Raw genomic sequence first — 22341 nt, forward strand, 5'->3', positions numbered from 1 at the left:
TCTCTCTCTCTCTCTCTCTCACACACACACACATACACACACACACAGAGTCTTAATAATATTTAGCTCAGTGCCAGAGCAAACTTAGCCATGCCACATGAAGCTGTGTGAGTTTGCAAAACTGGGTCTGTAAACAGGTGGCAAAGTGGAGCCCCCTGAGTTGTAGGTAGATTAGTATGCCGTGTGTGTGTGTGTGTGTGCACATACAGAGAAGAAGGTCATAACCTTTTCATGGAATAACACGGAGAGGGAAACGCAGGGGGAGATGACATATTGTTGGAAATGGGGAGGATGCCTTGTCAGAACACATGCACTCCAAAGAGCGTAACGGGATAATTGGAAACATATTATCCCCTGGAAAATCCCTCCCGAGCAGCTTTGGAGTAACAAAGAGACATGTGTACCATTCAGCCAGATCTGTATCCTGTTTCCTTCCAGCTTTTGGTGCTCTGGGTCAGCAGCTTCAGGGCCTGCATCTCAGGAGGGGGAGGAAAAAGCAGCAACAGCAGTTGGGTTTCCACTTCCTAAACAGGAATATATGCATGTGCAACCATACCTGGAGTGAACTTCCTGTCTCTCTTTGCCAGGCTTTCTCTTACTCTACTCCTCTGTCACGGATGTGCCTTTCCCTTGCTAATGATAAGCACAAGTAGGACCTGTAACAAAATGTTGCAGTGTGAGTGCCCTTGTTTAGGGCTCCAGCCAGCCTGCCATAATCTTTCCCCTAAGAGGCTCCATTCCATCCCCTCTCCAATAGCCTGCCAGCCTCCCGTGGCCACCAAGTGTGTTCAGTTTACACTGGGCTGTTTGGGAGATTCCCCAGCTTTAGGATGAGTGTGATTAGGGTTCTCCAAACCTTGGAACTCTTTCCTAGTCTGCCAGTAACTCCTTCTTGGGTGTTTCGGCTGCATAAGAGGCAGCACTTGAAGAACTGAGCTCGCTCTTAGGATTTACGATTCCAGACAAAAACAAGTCACTCAAAACATAGCACACAGATGGGGCTAGATGAGTGATACCAAAGCTGTGCAACAGGGCATACTTGTGCACAGGTAGGAATTAATTCATTCTTTAACTGAACTTTGGCTTCTGTGAGGAGGAGGGGGCCGGCTGCCTCCCTGCATGATTCACCGGTGCTCTCTGGCCATACCTTCTTGCAATGAGCCTCTGGTGGAGGGATGGAGAATAATTCTCCTCTGTCTCTGCATCAGATGTGACTAGATCAGGGGTCAGCAACCTTTTTCAGCCATGGGCCGGTCCACCGTCCCTCAGACCATGCGGTGGGCTGGACTATATTTTTTTGTGGGGGGGGCGGAATGAACGAATTCCTATGCCCCACAAATAACCCAGAGGTGCATTTTAAATAAAAGGACACATTCTACTCATGTAAAAACACGCTGATTCCTGGACTGTCCGTGGGCCGGATTTAGAAGGCGATTGGGTCGGATCCGGCCCCCGGGCCTTAGTTTGCCTACTCATGGGTTAGCATGTCAGACTAGGACCTGAGTTCAAATCCCCACTGAACCATGATGCCCACCGAGTGGCCTTTGGCTAGTCGCTCACTCTTAAGCCTAACCCATCTCAGGGGATTATCGCGATGATAAAATGGGGAGGAGGAGAACTATTTACCCTACTTTGAGCTCTTTGGAGGAAAGTTGGGGAGGGCTGGACTATATTTGTGTGTGTGTAAAAACACAATCCGTGGGCCGGATTGAGAAGGCGATTGGGCCACATCCGGCCCCCGGCCCTTAGGTTGCCTAACCCAGGACTAGATCATTCAATTGCTCCAGAAAGAGAGAGACACAGCAGACTGCTTGCCCTCTGAGGTATGCCCTAGAACAGCAATTTATGCCAAAACTCAGCTCCCAGACACACTAACTTTGAACATAAGACTGAGACGTGCCTCCAGTTTTAATTTGGGGGATGTGGAAATTTGGAAAGCAACCTGTGAGATGCACATCATGGAATCTACAAGTGGATATCACTGGGTGTTAATTAAATTCAGCCGAAGTTAATACTGCATTTAAAAGCGTGTTATCCAAAGACATCCTTCCTGTCCTCCCACCATGTCCCTAGCAATAAGGGGGAAGGCAAGTATTAATTACCATTACAAACAAAGGCATCCCCAGGCTTGCAAGTGACAAATTCTTACTTGACTAGGAGGAGGAAGCAGCAACATCCCACCGGGGACAGTGCAGCTGTTAGAGGGCTGGGGGTTCTGACAATGGAGCTGACATGCACAGCTATAGAGCTATTTGCAAAGAGCTCTGCCAAATGCTGCAGGTGGTTCAGGATGTGTTCAGATAGTCCAAGTTTAGGGGATCAGATGTTCAGCAGAGAGGGAAATGGAGGAACATAGGAAGCTGCCTTATACCAAGTCATACTATTAGTTAATCTAGACCAGTATTGTCTACACTGAGGGCTTATCCACACTGACCTTTTGCCCCACACTTTCCAGGTACAGGCTCATGCTTCAAAGCTTTGTGTCCAAGCACCCTTTCTTTCACCTCTGAACTTTACTTGCAAAAACCTGCTCCTTAAATCTGAAGTGCAACAAATGGCAATTTGGGTTTTCCATGGATTGCAGAATTGTAGAATTGGAAGGGACCCCTAGGCACTGGCGGAGGAAGAGGAGTGCGGGGGCAGCGCGATCCCAGTGGGGTGCCACTGCAGCTGCCCCCCTCCTGCGCTGGGCGCCACACCCCTGCAGGCAGCGTGCCCCACCCCCAGGACGCGTGCCAGCCCCACCCCCGCCTGCTCTCCGTCCCCCGGTGCTGGAGCATGAAGCTCCGCCACTTCCCCAAGGGTCATCTATTCCAACCCCCACAGTACAGGAATCTTTTGCCCAACATAGAGCTTGAACCCACAACCCAGAAATTCAGAGTCTCATGCTCTACCAACTGAGCTATCTCCTATTGGGTGATAAAGAGCGGGTTTTCGCAGGGAAAGCTGTGGAACAAAGAAAATAGGGCTCAGACATGGAGCTTCAAAGTGCGGACTGTGCCTGGAAAGTGCAGAGGAAAAGTCAGTGTGGATGAGCCTTGACTGGCAGGGGCTCTCTAGGCAGGGATCCCTCCCAGCCTTACCTGGGATTGAGCCTGGGACCTTCTGGATGCAAAGCAGGTGCTCTACCACTTAGCTATGGCCCTTCCCACAAACCTGCTGCTTCCCAGGAAGATTCCCACCCAGGCAAGTAATTAGGGGCAGGTAACCCCACCTGGAATGGCAGGCAACAATGCAGGCAGGAGGGGGAGGAGGAGCATTAGGCTTGGTGCTTGCTAGTCTGAGGCTCAACAACGGAAATCAATAGTACCAACTGTTCATCTTCACTTGCAAAGCTAGCAGCGTTGACCTGATTATGGGCTTTGGTGGCATTAGGGGAGCTTGTGTGTGTGCGCACTCATGCCCATGAAAATGTACACCATTAGTGTCTCTTCAACAAACAGTGTGCACATGAGTGATTGTGATTGGATCCATGCACTTAGTTGTATCGCCAGACATGACACGGGATGGACCATACAGTCAAATGGAGCATCCAAACAATGCAACATGCTCCAGATTAAGTTTAAATGCAAGGTACTAAAAGTTTAACAAATGGAGGAGGAGAGAATGCCTTAGACCTGGGCCAGGTCTGTATTGAAGGGAGCCCAGAGAAGCAGTGCAGATCGACTCAGCGGCGTAGCGTGGGTTGTCAGCACCCGGGGCAAGGCAAGTAATTTGCGCCCCCTAACCCCTAACCTGCCGCCGCTGCCAGCTTCTTCTTGCTGCTGCCTGGGCTGGGGTATTTACGGTAAGGTAGCCACGGCGGCAGCGGCGGGTCTGTGTCAGGTGATCTGAGGCGAGTTGCCGCTGGCGCTGCTGCCCAAACGACGCCGCTTGCCCGGAGGAGGAGGAGGGCAGAGAGGCGAGGAAAATGCAACATGGCCCAGCAGCTGCAGCAGCAGCGGCGGCGGCGGGGCTGTGAGGAGGGGCTGCCTGGCGTGCCCTCCGCGGCCCTGACGCGCGGGGACCGCGGCGAGCGCTGAGAGCTGCTGCCTGCCGGACGCCTTCAGCCTGGACGCGCGCACAGCTCGTCGGTTCTGCGAGACATGGGGCTCTGCTACAGCCTGCGCCCGAGGCTCTTCGGCGTCTCCGGAGGCAGTGAGCGCCCCCCCCCGATGTTGCGCCCGGTGCGGCCGGCCCCCCCTGCACCCCCCACGCTACGCCACTGGATCGACTGCAACGGCAGCTGAGAGCTGGCGTATTAATTTTAAACTTATTTATTGTGTGAACTTATAACCCGCCCTTGATCACAAGGTCCCAGGGCAGGTTGCATACAATTACTCACACTTCCTCAGAGCGACACAACAGCAGAGGCATTGCGGGAAATGGAATGACACCTAGACCCACCTTCCAGGTGCTGCTTAGAACACTAGGCAAGGTGAAGAACAGATAGAGAGGCTTGCGGCACTTCTAGACAGTTACTGTTTTGGGGGGTGAGATTCAATCACATGCCTAGTAAATTCAGGTTGTGAAAGTGGAGTGGATTTAGTGCTCTTCTGCACCAAAGTAACCTGCTTTCCCCCCCCCCCCACAAGACATTGAACTTTTCATTATAGGGAAAGTGACGGGAAAGTGCAATGGAAAGTGTGGGATAACAATAGCTTTGACCCAACATCACATAACCTCCCTGCAACCAGACCAAAATGAGTGCTGACTAACTAGCCAGCAGCATCTTGCCTCTCTGCAAACAAATCAGGGATGACTGCTCAATAAATAAGTCCTCTGGAAGCAACCGCAGCACAGACCTCGGCCGCAGGCCCTGCCAGGCTGATGGGCGGTGGGCAGCCGCTGCCCAAGCATGGCAGGTGCCAACTTCTGCCCTGTTGAAGATGCAGCTTCCCTGCTTCCCACTTTCTGGCTTGTAACTGAGCACAAAACCACCTACAAAAGAAGAAGAAGAAGCCTTCTGGATGCATGCATCATATAGGGAAAAGGTAAGTACAGTGGTACCTCGGGTTACAGACGCTTCAGGTTACAGACTCCGCTAACCCAGAAATAGTACGGACCTCCGGAATGAATTAAGTACGTAACCAGAGGTACCACTGTATTTTAATATGAAAGTTGCCAAGTCCAGGCCCACAGGAGGCTCTTGTATCTCTTAAGCCTTGCACAGAAGGGGAAATTCTGCCAGACACAGCTTTGCCCATCTGATACAAAACAACTTTTGTTGTTTGACAACTTTGCAGTTATCAAAGATACAGAAGAAGATACAGAAGGTCAGGATGTGTAACAAACCTACCCTGGGAATGACCAGCTCACTCTGGGTGAAGAGGTGTGGCAAGAAAAAGGACCCCAGGTTACAGCACCAAAAGGATTAAGGGCCAGGTCAGGTGCCAAAGAAAGATGAGCAGAGCACTTTGGGGATTAGCCACCCACACAACCCAGAACAGAGAAAGGGTGGAGCTGTAAGGCAGCTTTGCAAAAGGAGGGCAGGTTCTTTCTAAGAGCGGCTCAAAGCAAGGGCAGCAAAGACCAGAGACAAACAGCTTATATCTAGCATGCCAGCATTTCCCAGCCTGCTCTGAGGTTGTTATTCATTCATTCGTTCCTTCGTTCATTCATTCAATTTATGAATGTTTAATGTTAAAAAAAAGAATCCATAACCAGTCTACCACACTATAATGCGGGGCAGGGGCCTTATGACAGTGTCAGTTCAACAACAGTTCAATTACAGGGCATTACTTGGAGCCAACTAGATATCTTTGCCAGTAGTATTTGTTTAATGTGCACTCTCTCTCACCCCCACCCACACAGTGTGAGAGCTATTCACCCCTCTGGGTTTGATTCATTTCCCCCAAGCCCCAGAATCTAACAACTCTTGAGGACTGGGACCACACTGCTCTCATAGCTATAAAATTGCTTGTTTCCTGAATCCTCGTCCTCCCTTGCTTCATTGCTTCTATCCTGTTCTTCATCGGACTCCCAGTCTTCCTCCTGACATGCCGTCCTCCCCTTTTTCCTCCTTTACAGGGTTTTTTTCTTTTACTCCTAAGCATAAAAATGGCATGATATAGTCCAGAGCAGAGCAAATATTCTCCCAGGTGTAGCAAGAAATGACACCCCAAGTGATATGCTGGGTGGAAGGTATGGTTGCCCTTTGAGGTTGGAGGTGAGTGGGGGTTTACCAGTAAAAACAGGATGCTCAAAATGCATCACAAAGGCACACACAGAAAGCCATTGTAACCTGGATTTAATTTGCACCAGAGAGGGTCTCAGATTTTGTGAACTGGACTCCACCTTCTAAACTTAAGCTACTTTCTAGCTACCTTCAGGCAGCTGCACACGGACCTGAAATCCCCCAAATTTGCGTTGCAGGCGCTGGGAGAACTTGCACCAGCGCCCATTTGACAATTGTACCTTCGCTAGCATCAGGTCAGGGGAGCGTTCCACCTACATCAAAAAATGATCCGGATTTGACTGAAGACCCGGCCGGACATATAAATCAAATGGTTTCATTGGCGACCTTCAGACCTCGCGGTGGGGCAGTCTCTGCAAATCCTGTGGAGCCTCCTAATGAAGTGGCCACCCTTGGGTTAGCCAGCGGGAGACCCGCTCTGTTGTCCCAGTCTGAACACCCCACTACCAACTCCAAGATTAGGTACCTCCAGCAGGTGCCTGCCATGCAAAGTAAAATAACTGACTTTTTTGTGGGGTCTGCCCTGCCTCCAAAGGACCCACTTCTCTCCCCGAAATGACAGCGAATTGAACACAACAGGAACTCCCCCCTATCAGTCCTCAGCTGGAACATTGCGGGCTGGAGGGGAAAAAAACATGAGCCAGAATTCTTGGAGTATATCAATCGGTTTCATATCATTTTGTTCCAAGAATCGTGGGAAGTAGAAAAAATTGTGCTAAATGGCTTTGAGCTTCTAGAACTCCCTGCCTGCCCCTCCCTGAAAGGAGGCCGCCCTAAAGGGGGCCTAATAATAGGCATCTCCCTCAACCTACATTCCAAATTTACTCTTGTACAGGCCTTGCCTCCCTACGCCCTTACCGGGCTGATTGCGGGGGAAAAGATCTCGCTCCTAGTTACAAATGTTTACTTGCCACCTGGGGGTTCTTCCCTTGAACTGGGCTCTAAATGGGGCTCGCTAGAAGAGCATTTGCTTTCATGCTATGTTAAGTTTCCTAACACCCCGGCCATAATTGGTGGTGATTTTAATGCCCGTACGGCAGCAAATTGGGACTCGTTGACCAAAGCCAAATGGTGGGTTACCCCAAACCTTGATAATTATGACCTGGAACACATCATGAAGAGAACTTCTAAGGACCACAGAGTAAACGAGGCTGGAGTACTCCTCTATCAAATGGCCATCCGTTTGAATTTGGTCCCCTTAAATGGCACATGCCTCCCCGATATTCCAGGGGATTTCACCCACCTGAGCGTTAAATCAAACAGCGTCCTCGATTACCTGTTGGTCTCTAGGGATCTATTTAAGTGTATTTCCACTTTTAAGATCGAGAATGTACAATTTAGTGATCACCTTCCCCTTGTTGCTAAGCTTTCCCTGAACTGGCAGCCGGAGGCTCATAGACATGCGACTCAGATGGTAACCAACGAATCTTTCCAAGTAAGAGGAATCAAATGGTCGGAGACACAGGCTCAAAAGTACCTGGAATTCTTTCAAAAAGAAATCCTCGGGCCCTATCCCAACATAGGCTCTGCCTCAGACGAGCATAGCATAGTATTGAAGCGCTTCTACCATCATATGACTGATCTTACGTCCTTCTTCAGGTTACCACCCAAAAATTTAAATCGAAACGAGTATACTCACGGTGCTCCCTGGTATAATTCTCAGTGCAAACAAGCAAGACAGCGCCTCCGTGCTATATATAATGCATACAAGACCTCTGATGCATCTACTCTGCCAGCTAGCTATGCACAAGCCAAGCAAGTTTACAAACGCACGCAGATAATTGCCAAGCGTGAGTGGCAACATAATCGTTGGCAGGCTCTGATTACTGCTTCAAAACCACACAGATCCAGGGAATTCTGGTCTTTGATTAACAGAAGGGGGAGGAATTCCCCAAGGACAGTCATCTCTGCACCGACATGGGAACGGTTCCTGAAGAAATGCTTCTCACAGGCAGATGCTCCCTCCGACCATCTGATGCACCTGTTTACCCACCTACCTATTTGGCCTCCCACCGATCCTGATGAAATAGCCAAGTTAATAGCTCAGCTGAAACCGGGCAAAGCCCCTGGGCCCGACCTGATCCCTGCTGAAGCCATCAAACTACACCCACAATGGTGGGCCGGCATCTTGGCCAAAACCTTCGATGCAATCAACGCTTCCGGTCTCATCCCCAAAACATGGAAGGAGGCCATTATTGTACCAATTCATAAAAAAGGTTCTCCAACGGAGCCGGAAAACTACCGTAACATCAGCCTCCTTTCGATTATAGGGAAAATTTATGCCAGCTTTTTGATGACTAAATTATTGCGATGGGTAGATGAGACTAACCAGATTGGCCATGAACAAGCAGGGTTCAGAACTAAACGCTCTACAACCGATCATGCGATAGTTCTTTATCATCTGGCACGGAAGTACTCCCCCCCCCCCCGGGGCTACCTCTGTGCTGCCTTCTTAGATCTAAAGGCAGCCTTTGACAGCGTTCCTAGAAATATTCTTTGGGAGAAACTTGCGAAACAGGGCATTGATAGAAGACTCTTATGGCTCATAAGCCAGCTCCACGAAGGTACCCTTGCCAGAGTGAGATTCACTCCAGCGGGCGACCTTACAAACTCGATACCAATAAACAAGGGAGTGCGCCAAGGATGTATATTGGCTCCCTGCCTATTCAACCTATTCATCAGCGACATGCGAGCACCCCTAGTCAACTCATCTCCAAGTACACACGCGCCTAGACTAGCGGATTACCGCTGCCCACTCCTTTTATATGCGGACGACGCGGTAATTCTATCCTATACACGTGTTGGACTAACCAGAGCTCTGAAGATCTTTGCCACGTATTGTCAACTCAATCAATTAACCATCAACCATGCCAAGTCCAAGATCCTGATCTTCTCCAGAAGCCGGAGATTATACAAATGGAAGCTTGGTGGGGCAAAAATAGAGCAAGTCCTAAAATTTCAATACCTAGGAGTCATTTTTCAATACAATTTGGGGTGGAAAGCTCACATTCAACACCTACTTAATAAGGCCAAAACCTTGTCATATGCGCTCCTCCGATTCTTCTTTTCGGACGGAGCTTTGCATGTTCCCTCGGCCCTAAAGGTGTTCAAGGCAAAAGTGGTTGCCGTGCTTGCTTATGCTGCCCCGCTCTGGGCCGTGATGACAGATCTTGCTCCCCTTGAGACTCTGCAAAGCCAATTCCTACGTTGGCTCCTAATGCTCCCCCTGTGCGTAAGCAACGCAGCCATGCGACTAGAATTGAAGGTCGCATCCCTAGAAACTTGCCTGTGGAAGCAAGTCTTCAATTACTGGTTATCATTGTGGCATAGATTACCAAACCATTACCTTGCCCAATGCTTATGGCGAGATGAATTCTCCAGCCTTTGGACTAGCAGAATTCATGCCAAACTCCTGAGTTATGGAATCTCTCCCTCAGATTCCCTAAAACTAGACCAAATCACTGCTCAGAGACTGATCCGCCAAAGACTGGATGACATCGATTTACAGCGAAATTATACGCTGGGGGGAGGTGTTTGTTCGCCCCAGAACATTGGTATCACTTTAACTTACTGCGTTCCATCATACCTCTCCTCCCTTTCGACTGTTGCACATAGACTGGCCTTCACCAAAGCGAGGTTTAACGTTTTTCCCTCCAATGTCCTGAGACATAGGTTCTCAAAGGGTCAAGCCCCCGCCGTGTGCGAATGTGATAAGGTGTCGCCGGAGTCGCTCCAGCACATTATGTTCACTTGCCCCTTGTTTAATGTGCTACGGGCAAATTTGTTGGGATCAATCATACAGAAACTAGAGGGTACCCCACCAAAATTCCACCTTGCCCAAATCTTGCAGGACAAGGATACCCACACGACCCTGAAGGTGGCTAGGTTCCTAGTTAGGAGAGCCAGTGTGGTGTAGTGGTTAAGAGCAGTAGTCTTGTAATCTGGGGAACCGGGTTCGAGTCTCTGCTCCTCCACATGCAGCTGCTGGGTGACCTTGGGCCAATCACACTTCTTTGAAGTCTCTCAGCCCCACTCACCTCACAGAGTGTTTGTTGTGGGGGAGGAAGGGAAAGGAGAATGTTAGCCGCTTTGAGACTCCTGAAGGGGAGTGAAAGGCGGGATATCAAATCCAAACTCCTCCTCCTCCTCCTCCTCCTAGTTGCTGTCCTTTCCCAAAAGCGACGCCAAGGAGCTCTACAAGCTAATTAAGGCGTAGTATGCCTTTCCATTTTATAGTATTTTATTGTTATAGTAGTGTTTTAGCGATTGCTTTTTTTTCTCCTTACGGCACAAGCTGTTATTTATGTGTTGTTTTTACCTGTATGGGCCTATGGCCGTAATAAATGATATTCATTTGACAATTGGCTGTGCATGTGAGGGGTTGTGATCAGGCCCACAAATGTGAGTGCACTGTTGGGGGAATTGGGGAAACTGTGCATGCAAATTCATGCGTCAGACTTGTAAAGTGAGTGGCAAAAAGCAATCGAAGAAAAACAAGGTGCTCTGCAGTTGGAACAAAGGAATTGGGGAGTAGCAGGCAGGGAGGCCTCCAACAAAGACCCCATACATGAGGTGCCATTTGGTCTGAAGTGTATAAGAGATAAATTGGCACTCATAGAATTTTATCACAAACACTCAGGCTGAGCCTGAATGGGGAGAAAACGATTAAAAAATCAGAATGAAAGGAGGTGAGTCAGCCACGCAGTGGCCCTGGCCACCCTCAAGAGGGGCTCCTGAGACCACCTCTTTCTTGATGGGCTGCTTGTCCCTGAGGGCCAACGCTGCCAGCAGAGCAAGACTTGCCCTCCCCTAGGGATCAGCGACGGTGTGGGGTGGATTCAATTCAGGTTATATTTTGAAATAAACTACCTACTTTGAAGGTCATCTCTGAGACCAAAATAATGTTACTTCACTCAGCAGTGTCCGCGTCTTGTGGGACATTGCCCACATGAAACGGATATCGACAACAAGCAGAATAGCTTCCCAATCAGATTATTAAGATTTGCTGCCTGCCAGGCGGATAGCGGCTGGCCTGGCCATTAAGGATAGAAGCTTATTACCAAGTTCCAGGCGTCCGTCTGTTCATTGTCATTGCACAAGGGGGGGAGTGCTTGCCTTTACAGTCACCGCCTAACCTCAAAGAAGAGAAAACAAGGCAACAAATAAGATTCAGAAGTGCTGAACCAATCCCAAAGTCCCTGCTGGTGCCATGGTGAGACAGGAAGGGAGGAGATGGGTCTCATCATGGAGCCGGGTCTCAAGTTCAAGATCGTCCAGAGTTCACCCTTAAAATAGGCCGTTTCTGGCAAACTGTTTACAGAGGATTTTGCAGAACATTCTGGTTGCATAGTTCTCAGCACATATTTCTAAATCTGCCCCAAAGAATCCCATGGCTCTTTGCCCTGTTGTCTTCATTAACGCAGTCACATCTGGAGTCATGTGATTCTGTTTGGTTGTTTCGTCCAGCTGGAATAGCAAACTGCTCCACAACAGGAGAAGGGCAGCCAAGCTCACACCAAATCAACTTTGCTCAACTCAACGGTTGTTTGTTTATCGGTGGCTTTTGGAAAACCACGCTTGATCCCTCCTGACGCTGCAGGAAATTTCAGGAAATATTCCAAACTGATTTGCAACATCTATGCTAGGGATGGGGAAACGGTGGCCTCGCACAGGACTGATGGGAATTGTCGTCGAATAGCACCAGCAGCACCACAACAAGTTCCCCACCTTTCCTTTAGACCAATGGTTTTCAAGTCTTCCATTCAACTTGCCTGCTTCAGAGGAACGGCTTTCTGGATGGCTCTGTGCATTGCAAAGGATTCCACAGCATTTGGTTCATACAAGGTCTTGGCTGTTGAGCCTATGAGGGACCCTTAGGTCGTGACCCTGCATAGCCTAAGGGTTTCTCATAGAAGAATCCCAGCATCCAGAGTTCCCTGGCAGGGAGACTACGATCAGGTGGTGTCAGAGCCAATGGCAGGCAGAGCTAGCTAATTCTGGTTTTGTCCTCCTCCCTGCTGAATTCAACAAAAGCAACACAAGCAGTGTACACACCATATATTTAAAGTGCATGACTTTTCCCAAAGAATCCTGGAAACTGTAGTTTACCCCTCATGGGGCGACAATTCCCAGCACCTTTCCCTAGCTACAGTTCCCATTATTCTTTCTCTCTCTGTGTGTGTGTGCTTTAAATGCATGATGTGCACATAGCTGGAGACTGACGAGGCTGACAGGCAGTGCTGACCCTAAACCGATTGTGAGGAAGCAGGCAGGCAGGTGGAGGCTGGCTGAGAGCAAAGCTTTGTGGGACGCTGCCCCATGTGCCCTAATGCGCCAGTCTCCACTGATGTGCATGTGCAAAGTCTGGGGATGGGTGTGTCTGATTCTGCAAACAGGGAGCAGTGAATTTATTGCTCCCTGATCTGCAGAATCAGCAGCCAGCAGCCTTTCAGAAAGCAGCACTTCAGGGCCACAACACAGACGAATCCTTCCTTCCTTCCCCACAGGAAACTCTCTGTCTCTATATAAGCAAGTAGGTTCCACTTGCTGATTTTGGCTGCTCTCCGGGGTCTCTGAGAAGCAGAAAAGCAGGCGAGGGCATGGGAAGGAAAACTGGGGCCACAGGTTTGTCTCCTTGCTGGGATTCATGCCGACAAGGAGCCACAGAGCCAGCCTTGTGGCCTTCGCTGCCGCGCGGGAGGGAGCCAGCCTGTCTGCTGCTCACGGGGAGCCTCTGTGGAGGCCCTGCAATGGCCGTCAGACCTCCCTCTCAGCCCCAGTTCTCCCTTGCTTTGCAGAATGCAGCTTCACACAAGGGGTAGCAGGAGAAGGGCATACGGGAAGCCCAGCAGGCAGGAAGGCCCAGCTGGCAGAAATTTTCCTTTCAGGATGCACAAAAGGCTTCAAATGCAAGAGACTTTCTTTGTTTGGGTTTGCTTTTTTAGCCAGCTAGATACTCCACCTTTGGCAACAAGCCATTCAACAAACCTAAAAAAAACCCCAAACCCTTTGTGTGTGCGTTTTGACTAGTACAGGAAGACTAAGGCACAATAAAGAGTAGGGTTGCCAACTGACCTAAAGGCAGATTGTTCTTGTGCCCTTCATTGCAGCAATAACTGCACCAGTCAGCTGGTGGGGCTTTCTCAGGGTGTCTAACCTTTGGCCCTTCATATGTTGCTGGACTACAGCTCCCATCATCCCTGAGGCTGGTCCAACACCATATGCAGGGGGGGCAGGTAGCCCCCGCTGCTGTAAAGTCAAGTTTGAGTTAGTGTTATTTTCACCCTTGCATAATAATAGATGCCAGGTGTTGAGACGGGGGTGTGTGTGTCTTAAGACGGAGGTGGCTCACCTCTCTGGCCCTTCAGATGCTCTGTCACCAGTCCCAGCCTGCATGATCACTGCTCAGCGATGATGACAGCTCACCACTGCTTTGCAGTCACCACCCTGCCAGGGCAGAGATAGAGGGCTGTTCTCTCCCTCCCCATTAAGTATTTTGACCAGAGTGTGGATTTGCAACGTCAATGGAAAATTCATTTGACTTGATTAATTTCCAGGACAACGCATTGTAATAGTCTAACAACATACCCAGTGCTATTGTGCCAACTTCCCTGGGCCAAAGGTTTTGGCAGGTAGCTGTAGAGGAGTAAGAGCACAGGAATCCAGGCCCTGAGCCCATAAAAGCTGGCAGAAGAGGGGTGGGAGGGATCATCTGAAGGGAAACATAGGTTGGGAGTGCCTGGCTGTCAAGCCCAGGCAGAAACTTCAGGAAGTAGAGAAAGATTAGCCGGAGTGACGGTTGAGTAATGCACGAAAAAAGTCAGGTTAAGGGGGCACAGCAGTTAATGACCTGAAGGGCTGTCACATAGATGGATGGAGCAAATTTGTTTTCTCTTGCTCCAGAGGGTAAGACCCAAACCAAAGGCTTCAAATTACAAGGCTTTAGACTAAACATTAGGAAGAACTTCCTGACAGTGTGGACGCTTCCAGGCTGTCACTGCTTTTGAGTGGGATTGAACTGCATACCAACAAGCTCAGGTTGTGCAATGGCAGTGGACTTTTTGCAGTGAAGAAACTGATAGGACAGTGCACTAGAAAGTATAGGATGACACTTGCCTAACTTCCCTGAAAACAAATCAGGATAGATGCTCAAAAAGCAGGTTGTCGGGTTGCAAGTGGAACAGACGGCTTTGGGAGATCCTGGAGTCTCCTTTCTTAGAGGTCCTAAAGCAGAAGCTGGATGGACACCTATCAGGGATACTGTACTACTAAGCAGAATTAATTAGGCCGTGGTTGAGATCCCTTTCCTGTTCTATGATTCTATGGGCACCTCCCCAACTGTCAGTATTGTTACTGGCCACCCCATTCCCTGCCAACTTGCCAAGCCTTGCATGGGGTTCCAGGGGTCTTGGCCTTCAACCAGAGTCTGTGCTCCTTTGGAGAACTGAATGCATGGCGGGTGCTGCCATGGCATAAAGAGATAGGATTCATTCACATATTTACACCTGAGTTTAGATGGAGGAAGTCCGGCTCTTAAAGCATGGTCATCTCAAGAGGGGTTTGTTCCCAATAGCAGCGCAGTGCTGGAGTCCAAGGCATCTCTCCCAGCCTGCCTTCAGCCAGTCTGCCCAAGATGGATCCCTGTCTCTCCCCCCCCCCTTCCCAGTACACCTTGCTAAACACACTGTTTTCCTGTCATCTCTCTCAGACCCCCCATCCCCGTCCCCCGCACAGGGCACCAAGCTGAAGGGGCACAAATTAATATATATATTTTAAAAAAATAAACGATATTTATATGGGTACCTACTGAGAAGATCCCTAAAAACAACTGTACCAAAGGGAATCATTGTGAAGATATTTTTTTGGGGGGTGTCAACTTTTGCCATATTACCAAAGTCCACCCCTGGTTGCACACACACAGTAATCTCCAGTATGGAGAAGTCCAAGGGCGTATCTGCTTGTTTCTCAGTAGCAGTCCACATTTTGTGGTGTACCTTCCAAAGAGGAATCCAGTAACAATGCTTGGCCCCCTTTATTCCCCCCCCCAATTTTTTAAAATTGATTTTCACATTTATTACATAGGGGAAAAAACAAGAAAAAAGAAAAACACTACAATACACAAAAACAACTTAGAAAAAACACACACAAAAGATTTATTTACTTCCAAATCCTAAAATCATTTCATTGATAACCGACTTCCTCAAATCTCTTCTGAATTTCATTAAATCTCCTCTTTAGCAGTTCTCCAAATTCATATTTCTAACAATATTAACTTCTTTCATTTACTAACTTCTTCTCCTTTATTAATATTTTAATCCTTAATATTTATTAACAACGTATTCTTATTCTACCCCTAAGCCTAATTATTACTTCCAAGAAATTTCTGTTTATCTTATATTAGAATATTTAGCCAAATATTCTTTAAAATTCTGGCCCCCTTTAGAGGGACAATTAATTGTTCTAATTGTCAGACCTCCCACAGCCTCCTTCCTCTCTCTGCTCCATCCACAATCTTTACTACTGCCAGGCAAATGAAATGTGTGTGTGTGTGTGTGTGTGTTAGTTACTGGTTCTCCAGGTACCTGGAAGAGCCCAAGTGCCCATTTAAATTAGATTGCCTCCCATCCATAGCTGCCAACGTTTCCTTTATTTTAAGGGAAATTCCCTTATTCCGAATAGGATTCCTCGCAATAAAAGGGGAAAGTTGACAGCTTTGCTCCCATCACTGGGCAAGGTTCTGCCAAGCCGATGGAGAGATGTTCCTGTGTGTAAGACAACAGCATGACTCACAGCAACACAGTAAGAGCTTCACCCCTGCTGGCTCAACCCTACCTTCCAAGAGCCAGAATAAATAAGACAGGGCTTGCAAAGGAAGATGTTGAAAGGTTTTCTGCAATGGTGGGTTAGCGCCAAGGCCACCTCTGTGTGCCCTCGCTGCCCAAGACAGGGCAGATCACTGTAATTGCAAGGCCGTTCTCAGTTATCCCAGGGTTGCCATCTTGAGCAAGGATGTAGGAAGGTGCCTTTCAAGCTGTATAAGTACCTTACATCTAAAGCACATGCCTTCTTGCAAAGAAAATGGAGAATTGTAGTTGTTGTCGGCTGTGAGCCAGTGTGGTGTAGTGGTTAAGAGCGGTAGACTCCTAATCTGGGGAACCGGGTTTGCGTCTCCGCTCCTCCACATGCAGCTGCTGGGTGACCTGGAGCTTGTCACACTTCTCTGAAGTCTCTCAGCCTCACTCACCTCATAGAGTGTTTGTTGTGGGGGAGGAAGGGAAAGGAGAATGTTAGCCGCTTTGAGATTCCTTAAAGGGAGTGAAAGGCGGGATATCAAATCCAAACTCCTCCTCCTCCTCCTCCTCCTCTTCTTCTTCTTCTTCTTCTTCTTCATGTGACAACGGCCGCAAGAGTTCTAATAGCACAAGGGTGGAAGACTGAAGAAACCCCAACTAAAGAATCATGGCAAGAAAAATTGATGGACTATGCAGAACTGGCAAAATTGACGTATAAGCTAAGGGACAAGGATAACTGTGACTTTAAAGATGAATGGGAACCTTTTATAAAATATTTGAAGACGTAACAAAGCGAACTGGAATCCTTGGCTGGCTTTGAATAAACATTCACAAACTTTTTTATTGATGATAATCAGCTAGTTTGAGGATCTATACAACTGTGTAACATGCAGAAAACAGCATTCTTAGAGAAATCAATGACTGGAACTGAAAGAAGCTGGGGGTGGGGGTGGGTGGGTTTTGTGTGAGAGGGTGGAGGGAGGGAGGAAAAATGGGGGGGGGGAATAAGGATGATAGGTTTCTGGATATGTGTTGTTTTAATTTTGAATGAAAAAAAGTTTAAAAAAGAAAATAAAAAGAAAATAGAGAATTGTAGTTCTGGGAATTATAGTTTCATGCAGGGCAAACTACAGTTCCCAGTATTGTTTTGCTTTAAATGTGTGGTGTGTAGACAGCAGGTCAGTCCATTGATTCACCTAGTTCAGTTACTGTCTACATTCTCTCTTCAGATCACCACATTGTCACACTCTTCTTCTCTTTCTCTCTCACCCACCCCCCCCCCCGGCCAATCTAAGGAGGCCAAATGGGGCACTGCCCCACTAGCATCACTGTGCCTTCAACTAGCACCCCCCACCTGCATTCTTTCTCAGGACCAGTCCAGGGGGTGCTTCTGCGAGCCTGTCATTAGCTCTGGAGCCCCCTACTGTTGGCCTCCCTGCCTTCCACCCCAGCAGTCCCAACGGGCACCGAGGAGCATCCATTACATACACACAAACACACCAATTCCAAAAAGGTTTAAAAGAAGAGACAAAGAAACCCTGCCGGCATTTCACTCATCTGCAAAGCCTCTGGTAGCCACTGTTGGAAACATCTTTGATCTGATCCAGCAGTTCTCTTGTTATTGGGACCCTCTCCCTCTCTTGCCTCATTTTCACCCAGGGTGGGCTTTGCACACAACCAGAGGCACCATAACCTTTACAGCTATGTTTATGAAAGGTTTCGAAACCCCCCAGCTGCAGTAAATAAAAGCTGCTGGAGGCTCTTCCTCCTCTTTGGAAGTGGTTTTGACTGGTGGAGGTGGGGAGGGAGACAATGTCCAGCCTTTGAAAGGGTCTTAACGGAGAAAATCTGGTGCCGATTACTGCCCAGCAAGGATGACGGAAGTACGTGTGACTCAGCTCTGCAGGGGGGTTGTGGGTGGGGGAGCTACCTCCAGCCCACTGGCTGCTCTGGTCCCAGGGGAAAGGAGTGGGTAGGGTGTGTGTAAAGCTCTCCTCCCTGGGGGCTGTGCACCTCCCTGCCCTTGGAAGCCCCAGGATCAGAGGGGGAAGAGGCCTCTGGAAACCGACCAGTGGAGACGAACAGCAACAGAGAGAAACCGCCTTCCTGACCTCCTGATGAGGCTTCTCAGGAACATCTGCTTGGCCCCTGTGAGACCAGAAGGGCCTTTGGTCTAATCAGGCAGGGCCAGAGGAGCCAACTCCTAGGGGGTCAAGGTCCCTTTGGACCCCACAATAAAATATTTGAGGAGGCGGAGACTCCCCCGAAGTTGAAGGCCATTGCCATTCAAATGATGTGGGTGCACCTTGTTACGTCCCACCCCCATATTTTATTCTATTTGGCACCTCTGAGCTGGCTCTTCTTTCTTCCCTGAGAATGCAGACCACTGGTCTTGTAATGGGCTGAGCATTCATCCTTCTCCTCTTTAGCTCTGGCTCATTTTTGTTTCTGCTCAGTGATGCATGCACAGGAGATTAAGGATGAAGGAGAGGGGAAGGGTGTGGTTGGATTTCCTCCCCCCAGCTCCAAAATAATCTTGGGTCACCCTCCAGATTACTAGCAGAGAGAGGAGGCGCCCATACTGCACAAAGCCTTGCTGCTCTGATGGACATGAGTGGTGGAAGCAGCCAACAGCCAGGGACTCCCTGCACTGTAAGGCGGAATCCAATTGCTTGGGGTTCCAGTGAGTTGAAGTAAGGTAAGTTCCTTGCCTGGAAGCCAGCCTGGACTTCACAAGGCACTTGGGACATTTATCAAGTGCAGGAGGTGGTGGTATACCAGATGCTGTCTCAATGACTATCTGTCTTCAGATGCCTTATGTGGGGAGGATGCACAATGAAAAGGGCACTGTGTTCTCCTGCTGTTTATAAAACCAAGCCTTGATCACACCCCCTGCTTCTTTGGCAGGAGGGAGGGAACTGGAATTGGCTAAAGCATTGCACTACCAATCCAAGCGCAGGGAAGCAGGCACAGAGACGCAATTGTGCAAGCGAAGAAAGATAATTTTTATTTCAGAAATAGACGGAAAAGAACCAAGGCTCAGTTCCTCTCCCCCTCCCCAGCCCTCCTGTCAAATAAGTGAACAAGTCAATTGCTTTTAGTCCAAACCAAAGGACTTGGGAAGCCAGAGAACTTGAATCTTGACAGATCCAGTTTTCTGTAGCCAGAAATGTGGGCAGCAATTAGATCTCAACAGGGGCCACTTTTCAGGGTTGCAGAGATCACAGGCCTTGGCTTCACTCACCCTTCCCAAATTATTTGTATTGTATTTATGAAAGGATATAGCCTACCCTCTAGAGATCTTACAAGGAGAATCAGTGACATAACTTATGAAATCTACAATTACATCTCTTTGCATCAGCAAGTCTCTGGGTTGTGTCAAATCCTGTGTGTGCAGACAGAACGTACTACCAGCCTTCAGTGGGGCTTTGCTCCCCTGAAGCCCCCTGTGTGCTCCAGAAGATTGAGGGGTCCTCCAGAGCAAATTCTGGGGGCACGTTGGTGTCCACCATTTTGAATCAAGATGGCACTCCCTACTAGTTCTATATATTTGAGAGCAACATCCATGTCCTGATGGAGAAGAGACACCACTGGCAAAGTAATCTAGTGCTGAAGCATTATTTTAAAGATTAGTTTTATTTGGAGAAAAACAAAAAACCAAGAAGGGGGGAGGAGGGAAAATTTTACATAATAAAAGACATCTCCCAGTAAGTCCACACAGATTACAAATCATTTTCATAGAAGATATTTTGTACAAATTTTACATGTCTTCAGAATGTGTAAAATGCACCTCAATCCATTCGTGAACCTGTCCTGATAGCGCAGAGAGAGATAAAGAGAGAGAATACGAGAGAGAGAGAGAAGGGAGGGTAGAAAATGCTTCTGGGGTATGCAAATTAGCACTTTACCTCAAATATAGCCCCTCCCCCCAGCATTTCACACAGTCAAAGCAATATTGCATTTCAAATCAATTATCTGCACTCAGCAGGGTCTCCCCTCTCATTCCTTTATATCCTGCCCATAGGATGTGCCACTACTCTGTATTTCAAAGGACTGGTTTAAATTGTAGCTAAAATTTACTGAAACAAGACACCAACCACGGCAGGCTTTACAACACGCCAAATCCTGTATTTGACTCAGCCAGAATTGCTTCAAGAGGAAAATCACACTGTTCTCCTCCCCAACTAGGTAAAAACTGGCAGCTCCCTGGTGAGCATGTGCACACCTCCCAAAAGCTAGCCAGATTCTCCTCTGCAGCCATCATGTAAATCAGGCTGCTGAGAGTTGGCTAGTAAAACCTTGTGCTGCTTCAGTTCCACTGTGTGGATTGAATTCCCACTTGCCCTACCCATTAATTAGTTCAAGGAAGAAGAATGAAAGGACCAAGACTACTGGAAGAAATGGAAGAGATTGCTTGTCTCTGTGTCTGATGGTGCTGGGTGTTGGCGAAGGAAGCTTTAAAAAGAAATTTAGGGGACTAAAAATAAACCCTTTTTGTAAAGGCTGAAGGAAGTTTGCCAGTCATGTTGTGTACCTACTTGCCCAAAAGTGAGGAAGGAACTTGGAACAGTCACATGATGCTCAGTCAAACTTTCAATGACTCTTGCTACCTTTAAACAGTGCCCAAGTTTAAAACAGGTGCTATTTAAATTTGTGAGAGCGGTTGTGGTGGTACCTCCGTGATTAAAAAGGGGGCAGAAGAGGAAGGGATAGGAAGGGGGGAATTCAAGAAAACTTTATAGTCTCCAGAAATTGCTCTTCCAACTAATGATTCCCATAAATCCAATGGCTCCTTCATATATATTGCAACCTCCTTCATGGAGGTTACCAAAAACTGATTCCATATGGTGGAGCACCTTGACATACAAAAAGTTACTTTCTGCATGGTTCATATGCAGAACACACTTTCCACATCAGCACTGCATGGTCCTGGTGACCACTAGCACAGAGTGTCTTTGCACCATTTGGCCAAACTGTGTGGAAAGTGGCTTTCAACATAGAAGCCAACTGTCAGCAGCCTTTACTGTTGGGGACAGGCAAGGGTACAACGCCAGGATCAGCTCTGAGGCTTCTGAGAAGATTCCTTTGGTAGCGCAAAGGTTTGCTACTCGGCCTTAGTGTTGCCTGGGGCTTCCCCAAACCTGATGGATTTCAGAGGGGGACACCACCACCACCACCAGGGCGAGGTTTCTAACTTAAACCTCAGGGATTACTTGCGTAGAGATGCCAACTCTCTGCCTTGAAAAGCCATCTCATCTCTTCCCCCAGCCATCAAGGCAAGACTGCTCTCCTCCTTTTCCCAATGCACTAAAATGCTTTCAAATTCGCTTGAAGCTTACGCTGCAGAAGTCAACCAACCTGGCAAAAGAAGGAGACAGATCTTAGCTGTCCATGTCCCCACTGTGCTCTACTAATACGCACCTGGCCTGCTCAAGTGCTAGCCTCTCTTTTAATGGGAAGGACCTGGGGCTCTGGACGTGATTGGAAGCTGCATGAAGTCACACTCAAGACACACACTGGGCCTATTCCTTTTTTTAAAAAGACACCTGCCATTTTCTCTCTTGCTATACTTTTTTTTTGCAGGGATTTCTCCAGTTAGTTCAATACTTTAAAGGCTGCAGCAGCATGCAAGAGAAACTGTATCACTTTTTCATATATTTTTTTAAAGAAAGGTTTAAGAAAGGTCTCTCCAAGGAGATGTTGACTTGTAGGCTTTTATTTTTCTGTCTTGTCTGAATAAAGGTTTGGTTTTGCTTGCCGAATATTCCTGGGTGGCAACCGGTAAGGAGACGGCATGGAGGGGCTGGAGAATTTAATCAGCGTACTCATCCCCCTCTGCTTCATCGTCACCATCCACTGACAAAGCAGCATACTTGCTAGCACAGCTAAATTTCTGCAAGAGAGGTAGGGAAGTGGGTGTTAAAACAGCATTCAAAACTGGACACTGAAAGCCATCCTGTGACAAGTTCTATACATAGGGCTGTGGGTATCAGGTGTTCCTGGGATGGTGTAACACAGACATTAGAGAAGGGTGGGATGGCAGCATCCTGGGCAGATAAAAGGCAGAATGCAGGGTGGGAAATCTTTTTGGCCCAGATCTTTATTTCCCCCACCTTGAGAGCCAGCTTTTGCAGGTAGATGAGACTGCCCACCTGTCAAAGCTGGGCTGTCAGGGTGGGAGAACACAGTGACCAATCAGGAATGAAATCAGCCAATGCACGAAGAGTTCGTTCCTACTCTCTGCAGGGATCAGGTTGCAGAATCAGCTGGATCAGCCAGGTGGGTGGGGTTTGAGGAAACAGCCTCACTGGCTAAATTCAGCCCACAACCTAGAGGTGTACCACCCTGGCATGGCGGATAAAAATGGCAGACTGG

General features: G+C 48.3%; 1 protein-coding gene across 2 annotated transcripts in view; it reads right to left on the minus strand.

Annotated features, from left to right (window-relative positions):
* Positions 1–19583: 19583 nt before the first annotated feature.
* EIF4B (eukaryotic translation initiation factor 4B) overlaps positions 19584–22341 on the minus strand; it is a 37345-nt gene continuing 34587 nt past the window's right edge. For both annotated transcript variants that reach the window (XM_083599762.1, XM_083599763.1), the window contains one exon: positions 19584–21859. In XM_083599762.1, the coding sequence (XP_083455888.1) occupies positions 21779–21859 (81 nt within the window). In that variant the 3' untranslated portion in view covers positions 19584–21778. The remainder of the gene's footprint in view (positions 21860–22341) is intronic.

The sequence above is a fragment of the Podarcis filfolensis genome (genome assembly GCF_964270895.1).
Source record: "Podarcis filfolensis genome assembly, chromosome: 2".
Lineage (NCBI taxonomy): Eukaryota > Metazoa > Chordata > Lepidosauria > Squamata > Lacertidae > Podarcis > Podarcis filfolensis.